The sequence below is a fragment of the Xyrauchen texanus genome, chromosome 8, assembly GCF_025860055.1.
Source record: "Xyrauchen texanus isolate HMW12.3.18 chromosome 8, RBS_HiC_50CHRs, whole genome shotgun sequence".
NCBI lineage: Eukaryota > Metazoa > Chordata > Actinopteri > Cypriniformes > Catostomidae > Xyrauchen > Xyrauchen texanus.
The window spans coordinates 27456026-27466277 of record NC_068283.1 but is presented as its reverse complement, the minus strand read 5'-3'; the positions used below and the strand labels follow the sequence as shown (position 1 = coordinate 27466277).

The 10252-nt window shown below is 38.2% G+C and overlaps 1 protein-coding gene across 2 annotated transcripts; it reads right to left on the bottom strand.

Moving 5' to 3' along the window:
* Window positions 1-638: 638 nt before the first annotated feature.
* On the bottom strand, window positions 639-8000 carry LOC127647194 (ER membrane protein complex subunit 10-like). Of its 2 annotated transcripts, XM_052131308.1 has the most exons (8): window positions 7615-7743; window positions 7038-7104; window positions 6847-6959; window positions 6632-6745; window positions 4364-4548; window positions 4040-4133; window positions 1538-1636; window positions 639-936 (listed from the first exon to the last, which is right to left on the bottom strand). In XM_052131308.1, exons 1-7 carry the CDS (start codon window positions 7708-7710, stop codon window positions 1550-1552), a joined length of 756 nt encoding a protein of 251 aa, XP_051987268.1. In that variant the 5' UTR covers window positions 7711-7743; the 3' UTR covers window positions 639-936; window positions 1538-1549. The 2 variants fall into 2 exon arrangements, with proteins under 2 accessions (XP_051987268.1, XP_051987269.1); XM_052131309.1 differs by lacking the exon at window positions 1538-1636 and having other exon boundaries at window positions 7615-8000.
* Window positions 8001-10252: the final 2252 nt, after the last annotated feature.

Genomic DNA, 10252 nt, shown 5'->3' with positions numbered 1-10252 from the left:
GATTACAGTCTCTTCAATGGCACAAATGGTATAAAGCTCCTAGATCACTTTTAATTTCTTACAACTCATGTTGTCTGGAGTTAAAGGTCTACTGAATGTTTTTGGACAGATCTTTTATCAATGTTTTGTCCAAGCAACAATCCAAAAACACTAAATTGCAGTACATTAAATTGATGAGACTAAGTCTATCCCTCACAACCTTGTTGTCATTCCTATTAATAATCAAAGATGGCACAAGCATGAATAAGGTCTTTGTGTTTTCATTTGCTCCAACAGTAATATAATCCACTACTCCAGCGATGCCCAAACTAGGGCCTGTTAAGGTTTGCACGATCTTTGATTTACAGCAGATGACTTGATTTCTGCTAGGTTCCTGCCATTATTAATGGTAGCGAGATGCCATGGGATGGTATTACAAGCATCATCATAATAATTCAAAACAAACTAGTCCAAATGGCACTGGGTCAGGGAACAAGACTAAGAGCTTTGGACAGAGCACTTAGATTGAGTTTAAACAATCAGAGCTTTCCATCCCCTGATTTTTGAAGAGCCATGATGTGATGTAGAACTAATATAAATTACATCACTTTACTCTTGTTATGTTTTTCTAATTAAATAATGGCGACAACTTCTAATGGTCATCAGTGTTTTATTAATGAAATCAGTAGTAAAAATGCAATTCAAGTATGCAGTCATAAGTTAAGCTTTTCGAACAGTATTTCTCTAGAATAAACCTTCTTCTGTAAATATGGGTGTATGTTATGTGTGAATGAATTCAAAAACTGTTTTAAATTATTATGTACAACACAGGAGTTTTAGTTGCCATAGGAATCATCGTCCTCCACCATTGGCTGCTCCTCCTCCGGCTCCTCCACCCGACTGATCCTGAGCTCCAGACATCATCAGGAACAGAACAAGCGGGACAATATACATCCACTAAAGATAAAAGAAAAGGGGAAAAGACAACTGAGGATTTCAAAATTGTGTTTTCAGGTTTGAGATGGTTCCTCTTCATGTCAAAGATTAAGTGCTGGGCATTTACAGGCGATTTAATTAATTGGCAAGTTTTCCCCCAGCAAATCATTTTCAGTTTCATCCTTCCTCACTCTTTCATGCTCTCCCTCTCTTTGTTCAACCTCCACCACTTATTGCTTCGTACAAATCACATTCCTCTGGGAGGGAGAAATCATGAGAAATGAGACTGAAAAAAATAGGAGAAAGTGAAGCAAGCAAAGTGGGTCATGAACATGAAACTACCCCAAGGAGAAAAGCTCTGCTCGCCTCTTTGAGACTAGTGTTACCTGTTGACTTCATTAACTCACATAACACTAAAGAATCCTCCAAAAAATATCAAGACACCACTGATTTGGTCATGACCCAGCAGAACAAAATGACACAAAAATCAAAGAGGATCAGAGGATTTGAGTTTGTGTGCATGTGGGTGTGTGTGCAGGCCCATATACAGACACACACACAATGAGAGAAATGCAGCTGGAGTGAAAGAGCAACCAAATAAGCTGAAATGAGAATTCAGTACTTGAAATGGAAATCAGCTCTGCTCTCTGGCGCCCCCTGGTGGGGTCTGTGCTGAACTGGTGGCCATGAGGAACACTGCACCTCCCAGAATCAAATACCACTGGAACACAGCACAGACCAGCACAACGTCAACACACAGCACAAGGAACACAGAATTGCCTGCCAAAAAACTCGCTGATGAGTGATCAGTCACACACACGCACGCACACGGGAGTTAGTCCTGTTAAAGGGACACTCAGGGACTGTAGTGTTGCAATTCAGGATTGGCCAAACAGCAGCTTGAACAGAGCAGAGCAGCAAATGAAGAACTGGTTAGCACAGAACATAACACCTAAAACCAAACAGTTACAGTAGCTTAGACCAGAGTTTCCCAACCTTTTTTCTGCCATGGCACACTTTTTACGACTAAAAAATGCTACGGTACATCACTATCCCACATAGGCTAACCATCGTTAATATTTTTCCTTTATTTGTCCATGTTTTCTGTCCGTCTTAGTAGCGTGTTTACTTTTAATGTTTGAAATTCGGCTATGCAAAAAACAAGTCACATAGGTAGGCTATGCTGTGTGAGGTCACAGGTGGCAAGATCGCTAAATGGGTAATGAAAAAACAACAAATTTGCTTTCTAATTTGTAGATTTGTTCTTGCAATGCCACAACACATTACAGGGATGCAAACTCATGAGGGGTGAAAAAAGTAAGACAATCACTGGTCCACGAAAATTCTCTCTGGGGATATTTATTTTTAAAGAATAAGCTAAAAACACCATTTCCAGATATTCTTTAATTCCAGATATTCTATTGATTAAAGTTTACAATTGTGCAGAATTAGCAGCAAAATAAATATTATTTTGGAGAGGCTTGCTCCTGTTTCACAAATTTGTTCAATTTTATTAACATTAGTTAAGTGACCCCTTCTGGAAATGTCACTAGGTGGCGACAAATGAGCGTCTTATGTGCTATGAGTGAGTCAGTGAATAATTTTGTCATTCATGACCGAAATCTACCAAGAGGCTTTTTAGAGTATAAGCATTAAAAGAAGCAGATCTATAGTCTTCCTTCAGTTTGAGCATTATTTTTAATCCAAAAGGCAACAATAATAGTGAGTTTCAATAACGTTCGTTACTTCCACCTTTATTAAAACTTGTATGGCTACAAATCTACTGACTTCAGTAGAAGAATTATAAACACATAGCAGATCTATGGTATCATTTTCCTACAGTATTTAAACTGCAGACTGAGCATGGCTTTTATCAGAAAAGACCACAATAATAGAAAAATAAAATAATTTTCTTTCATCATTGTAAAGCACATCTCACATGAGTTGAGTCGAGGCGTCAACGCTCTGTTCAACGCACAGCGTCAAGCTCTGCATTGCCCTCCACATGACATGAGTTGCAGAAAGCATCACAGAAGGGCGATTTTACAAGTTTGCCACATAAAAAAGCGGGAGGTGTGCTCAATAAACATGGCAAACATGTATTTGGAAGAGAGAGAGAAAAAACAAGCTTGCAGTTGCTTTGATAGCAGAAAGTAATGAAATGACTTGTTTATGTTTAGGTCTAAGTGTTTTCTTGGTGAATTTAAATTAGTTCAATAACTGGGGTCTCTGATATTCGTAAATGATCAGATAACATTCAATAAAAGAAACTATATTATTATTATATATTTCTTATTGCTTACTACTCTCAAAGACATTACTGGTGAAGCAGAAACATGTGTGTGAAAAACACAGTTATAAGTGACGTAACTTCATAGACATCAATGTAGTAGTAGTCCTTTATTGTCACATAGTAAACCAGTGAAATTGGCCATCGACCTGACAATGTGTTCTGCAACGCTGACACGAGACATGTGAAAGTCCTTCAACACGTATAAATATCACTCACTTTAGCACATTAATCATTGCTCTTCACAATCACAAAAGTGACCGATTATGCTTCCAAAATGGCGAATTTCTCCAAAAGGAGAGGAGCTTGGATCCCTGAATTTTTTTTACATTTTATTTTTTATGCATTTACATATTTTGTGGAATTTTATAATTTTCTACAACACACCTGACAATCTTTCACAGCACACTAGTGCACCTCGGTACAGTGGTTGGGAAACACTGGCTTAGACAATGCAGTACATTAGTTTCATAACTCCAACACAAACAGAATAGATTAAGAAAAAATTACACTAATTCCAAAGAGGAACAATAGAGCAAAAACTATTAGTAGGAATCAAAGCCATTTGGAAAGGAGTTATATTCCATAAAAGGATGTGAAATGAAGGATGAGAGAAACAGTACAAAAGTTTTACACCTTTACTATCTACTTAACTGGTGAAAATGATCACAAATAATTAGTCAAGTCTGAAACCAAATGCTTTTAAGTGAGTGAACTCAACTTTTACAGAAATGCAAAGTAAAAACCAGCACAACCAAAGTAATAATTCTTCGAATACTCATACTGTTGAAATTGAATTGTCAGGTGTCATAAAGCAAAAATAAAAGTACTCACGTATTTGGCAAAGAAGGATTTCTGTTCTTGTGGGTTTTTCCCTTTCTTTTCCATTTCCTGTTCCATTCTCTCAATGAATGGTGCGGTTTCAGGTCTAAATCAGAGCCACATGATGCAAAACAACAAAATCAAAATGAGCTTGTAACACATGGCCTTCTCTCACATGCATGTTGTGGGTGCAATAGTTCCATTAATTAGTCATTTCTATGCAAGTCTTGAAAAAGCCGTACAGTCGAAACTTTTACTTTGTTTTAAATGAATCCTAAAGTAACAAAGCCACCGGTGTGAGTGTATGTGTGTGTGTGTGTGTGTGTGTGTACTTACGAAGGTGCAGTGACTGGTGCCACAACACTTATTGTTGTGTTAAACAATTCAAGATCAACCTCATCCTCCATCTCTATCCCACGACATGACCCAGGAATTGTCACCATGGAAATGCCAATAACATATCCGCTGACATCAGTGTGAAGGGTGATGACATCACTGAGGTTGGACTCCACTAATGAACACTGTGGAGAAAAGATAACAATGATGATAGCTGAAAATATCTACTATTTGAATAACAGAGGAATAGTCAACCCAAAATCTTTTTATTTTTTAGGGGTGGATGAAAAAAGAAAGAAAAAAAAAAACAAGATTCTCCACTGCATCCGAATCAATTCTTGCGTATATACTAAAGCAGAGCGCACACTACAGAACTGATCGTAGACTGGATGTATCAACCACACGTCTATTCATTCCCGACTGAAACTACGATTCCGAAACTCATTCACAAACTCATGCGTTGATTTGTGTTAGCACATCAATAAACAACATGAAAGACTGGTTTGCACTGGTTTTCACATAATAAAATTAGGGTTCGGGAGACATGGGTGAAGTTTTTATTTTCAAATAATTTTTTGTCTCTTGCTACCCCAATGCCTTTCTCTTTATGTGTGCGCTCTATTTCATTGGCTGTTGCTCATTGCTTAAACTTGCTCATTGGAGGAGTGTGCATACATGATGCTTGACTGCTTTAAGCAGCAACCCCACTATTTGTGTTACTTTACTATCACCTGTGGTGTGGAAAGGAGAAGCTAAAATGTTTACACAGATGCAGATATCTTATATAGCCATACTGGACCAGCAACCAACAGTTGTGTATATAGTTATAGGATAGGGATCGATTCATTCTAAATTAATAATTTAATAATATTTAAAGCTGCACCATGTAAGATTATTATTATTTTTAACCAAATTCACAACAGAAAGCCTATGATAATCATTTTTATTTTTAACTGATGCGTTGGATTTGGCACGAAATCACAGCCTTACATCATTCATCCTTGTTTGTTTACGTCATATCTGTAAGCTCAGACAGAAGGTCCGGCTGTGTCGCATCAAGGGCGCGTTCTAAAATACGAATCAATTATTTTCATAGATTATTTACAATTTGGACAACATAGATTATTTACACTAGCCATAACTGGATGATAAATTGTGTATATGTACACTGCCTAGACAAATAAAGGCACATACTCTAATATTTAGTTGGACTGCCTTTAGCTTTGATTATGGCATGCATTCATCGTGGCATTGTTTCGAGAATCTTATGCAACATCTATTTCCATCCAGTTGCATTTGTTTTTGTCCGAGATCTTGTATTGATGACGGGAGAGTCAAACCACTCCGTAAATTGTTCTCCAGCACATCCCAAAGACTTTCAATGGTGTAGAGGTCTAGACTCTGTGGTGGCCAATTCATGTGTGAAAATGATTCCTCATACTCCCTGAACAACTCCTTCACAATTTGAGCCAGATGAATCTTGGCATTGTCATCCTGGAATATGCCTGTGCAGTCACAGAAGGAAAAAAAAAAAAAAAAAAAAAGATTGATTGATTGATGGGATAACCTGGTCATTCAGTACATTCAGGTAGTCAGCTGACTTCATTTTACTGCTGCATAACATTGCGAAGCCTAGACCTGACCAATTGAAGCAACCCCATATCATAACACTGCCTTAAATCCAAACGGCAATTTATTTATTTTTTGGCCAAGCAGTGTATCTTTCATATAGCCTACACAATGTATTTTGTGGTTTGACAGCCTGAATGAAGCCCATTCAATGCTACAGATAGAGAAATTGCACAATTAACGTCGCCATTTCTGATCTTTCAGTTTGTGCAGTTACACCAGTTTCATACACTAACCTGCAAACTCATCAACGTCACTTTGTTCCTTCTTAAAGAAGGGAAAAACCTTGGTAACTTTTGTGTGACAAACCCGAACTGCATCGCTGTGCCCTGTGTCTGGTACCTTTACCGCGTCCTACCCACAACGTGGCACTTCTCGTTTGGTGTGTGACCACCTTGAGTGTCAGGGAAGGGAGTGTGACAACTGTTCCTTCACTCTGGACAGCAGCAGCATGAAATCAATCTCCTAATGGATTTCTTAACTGTTTGGCGACGCTGCTTACCTGCTATAATGCTTGGATAGGTTTTCTGGTAGGGTTGTTGAAGCTTTTCCTTTTTTGAGTGAACGAATCTTTTCAGAACACATAAAAAGGACTAACAACATAAACAAATGTCTGTAAATAGTAGGAGGTTTACTTACAGCTCTAACAAATGCAGAGAGGTAACCCTCAGACCGTCTCTCTGTCTGCCAATCTGCCTGTAGAGAGACTCTTGGGACCCGGATTCTGTATATACCATCAACTGCTGCAACATCCTGAAGGACACAGAGAAAGGCAATATTGGACCAGAGAGAAAACATACAAGTTTGAGACCAACATATAGCCCTACAAAACTAAAGCTTGTGTTTTCTCTCACCTTCAGAGTATTCCTATCTTTCTCTGAGAGCTGATTTTGGGAGAGATACACACTGTTCTCTCTCCCACCCCTGAACTGCAGGGCACCACGAAGTCGAAATCTGGGGACATCATCTGAAACGAAGATCAGCAGTGATGATTGCACAGCAGAGAAACACACTCATACAGCAATTGGATTACTCAAATACTCACCCATTTCAAAGGAGTGCTCTAATGGCACTGAGAATCCACTGAAATCTGTGTCCACCACTTCTCCTGACTAACAAAGACAAAAGCAACCAGTCACTTTGGGTTCCAAAATCATAATTGCCAATTATTTCCTTTGATATTGTAATTGCAATTGCAATGGGTGGCAACAGCATGCCATATTCTTAATGTGGATTATACCTCAAAACAAGCAGAGAACTGTTACTGAATTGCACTCTTAATTTAACTGCATGGAAAACAAAGTGCCATTCACATTTTGAATAAATTATATAAAGTATAATTTAGATAGTGAGCATTACTGATATATGCCCTGAATCGAATTTAAACGTATCTGATTTTCCTGTGCATTCATGCACGCGACGGCCCAAAAATATGTTGCAAATAGGAATGCACAATGGAGGTAGACCTAAATTTAATACTTCTCACGATTATATAATTGCGACATTGATTATTTTTTCGATGAATTGTTCAGCACTACAAGCTCCCAATGCAAGACATCAGCAAGCCTCTGGAAAAATACACATTACATATCTGTGAGATATAACGAGCATGCTGAACTTACCCTTCGGTGATTATTGCATTCGCCCAATTCTGTCCATAACAACGTTATAGCTGACAGGACGGACAGAATGAGGGACAAACCTCTCATCGTTGCCATTTTGTCGCAAGCCTTGAGAGACTGTCTTTCCGCCTAGCGGTACGTTGGCGTTTCAAAATAAAAGCCAGAGAAACGTTTAAGATTCTCATCAACACGGTTTTCAAAAACACACTTGAACCCCCCTCTCATTGAGTTTAGAGTGTTTATATACGTTACAATGCGGTAGTTTCACTATCACATAGTTAATGACACCTGATAATACAGGTCTTCAAAATAAAAGTCTTGAGTTACTCAGCTTCGCTTACCAGTTTAACTGAACCTATGTTTTTATACCTGTCCTGCCCGTCAGCACAAAATACAGGTAAAATACAACATATATCTAAAGAAAAACATTCAATGCTCATTCTCTTCGTCTATGGCTGTCAACGTGAAACTTCTGCAGTGTTTTTCGTCGACTGCTAGAGGGGAGTAGAGACACCATGTTTTCATTTACCACTAGAGGGCGCGCTGTGCATTGAAGATTCAGTGACATTGAAAAGCTGCTCAGATCTCATGTTTTCTCGCCGGGCGCGGTGGCGTGCGCCTGTAATCCAAGTTACTGGGAGGCTGAGGCTGGCGGACTGCTTGAGCTCAGGGGTTCTGGGCTGCTGTGGACTATGCCGATCGGGTGTCCGCACTAAGTTCGGTATCGATATGGTGCTCCTGGGGAAGCCCGGGACTACCAGGTTGTCTAAGGAGGGGTGCACCGGCCCAGGTCGGAAACGGAGCAGGTCAAAGCCCCCGTGCCGATCAGTAGTGGGATCGCGCCTGTGAATAGACACTGCAGTGCAGCCTGAGCAAAATAGTGGGACTCAGTCTTTTTTTTGTATTTTACCTCAAATTCCAATTTTAAACAGTATGTGACCTATTTGTCAAATGCATATTTAATTGATTAGCAATTTACATTTAGCATTTTTTAACCTTAAACCTTTTATGCCACATTAGTCAACATTTTCTATCTTTGATATCTTCGATTAGCGCTTATGTTTTCCATTTTTCTGTTAAATTTGGTTCATATTAACTGTACAACATTAGGCTAGAAAATAAGTGCTTTTCTGCCTCCCTCTGTTTACAAGAGCGAATTACACCTGAATTTTGCTCAATGTGAATCATGGCCAGCAGGAGTCACTCTTTAATCTTAACTGTTCCCTCATCACTGTTGTGCTGAACACAAACAAAGATTTTACAAGAATGTTGCAGCTCTGTTGGTCCAACACAAATCTGGGTTGCAAGTGAATAGTGACCAGAAATTTGAAGGTCCAAAAGGACACAAAGGCAGCATAAAAGTAATCCAAAAGACTCCAGTGGTTTAATCCATGTCTTCTGAAGAGATGTTATAGGTGTGGTGAGAAACAGATGAATATTTAAGTATTTGTTTTACTAATATTCTCCACTTTCACATCTTCTTCTTTTGTTTTTGGTGATTCATTTTATTTGTGCATATCGCCACCTAGTGGGCAGGGAGGAGAATTTATAGTAAAAAAGGACTTAAATATTGATCTGTTTCTCACCCTTCTAAGGGGAGCCTACAAATAAGCCTACAAACTTATCAAAAAATAAAATAACACAGTGGTCAGAGGAGAAAAGAGGCCATTTTGTTTTTAATGGATGTCTATGTAGGAGATGCTTCAGTGTGCTGAATAAACTGCTTTTGCAAGGAAACAGCTCATCACCAAATTAATAGACCGCCTGTCCACTAATCTTTAAATATTTTATACTAAACATAGCTTTTGGAATGGACTGTGGAGTATATTTCAATTTAATTGCTGTTTTATTAGAGAAGTCACTGGACAGTTTTGTGACAGGCGTCAGATTAAGGCTCTCCCCATTCAATTGGTATCCAAAAATGGTGATTTACTGTCTTTACATGCTAGTAAGAGATTCTTCTTATCTCAGTAAATCATATTGCTTCAGAAGATATGGATTAAACCACCGGAGTCATATGGATTAATTTTATGCTGCCTTTATGTGCTTTTTGGAGCTTCAAAATTCTGGCCACCATTCACTTGCATTGTATGGACCATACTCTCATGGTTCTTCCTTTCTCAGTGTTCTTGCAAAGAGGTCACTGTATGATTTATCAGATTTTATATCTCCATAATTAAAGGTGGTATTAAATGTAAATCTGTATTTCTGATGTATTCCAAAATACATTAAAATAATATTTTAGGTTCAATACAAGTTAAGCTCAGTCGACAGCATTTGTGACACAATATGAATGACCATAACAATTATTTTAGACTTGTACCTTTTCTTTAAAAAAAGCACAAATCTGGGTTGCATTGAGGCACTTACAATGGAAGTGAATGGGGAAAATCCGTAAAAGTTAAAATACTCACCATTTCAAAAGTATAACAACAAGACATAAACAATATGCATGTTAACATGATTTTAGTGAGACAAATCGCTTACTATCTATCTAAATCGCTTATTATCCAATTTTACAATGCCATTGCCAGGATGAAGTAATCCCTGCTTAAAAATGTCTTTCAAACTCCAAAAATACACAAAAATAGAAGAATTACTGTAAGTGTTTTTATATAAATATAAGCTTCACATTTCT

Bases quoted from the DNA above. Each gene is read 5' to 3' on its own strand.
- LOC127647194 (XM_052131309.1), bottom strand. From the start codon at position 7,710: ATGGCAACGATGAGAGGTTTGTCCCTCATTCTGTCCGTCCTGTCAGCT. The intron at 7,105-7,614 runs GTAAGTTCAGCA...TGTCTTTGTTAG, and splicing joins AATGCAATAATCACCGAAGG to TCAGGAGAAGTGGTGGACAC. The intron at 4,134-4,363 runs GTAAGTACACAC...GCTCTGATTTAG, and splicing joins GCACCAGTCACTGCACCTTC to ACCTGAAACCGCACCATTCA.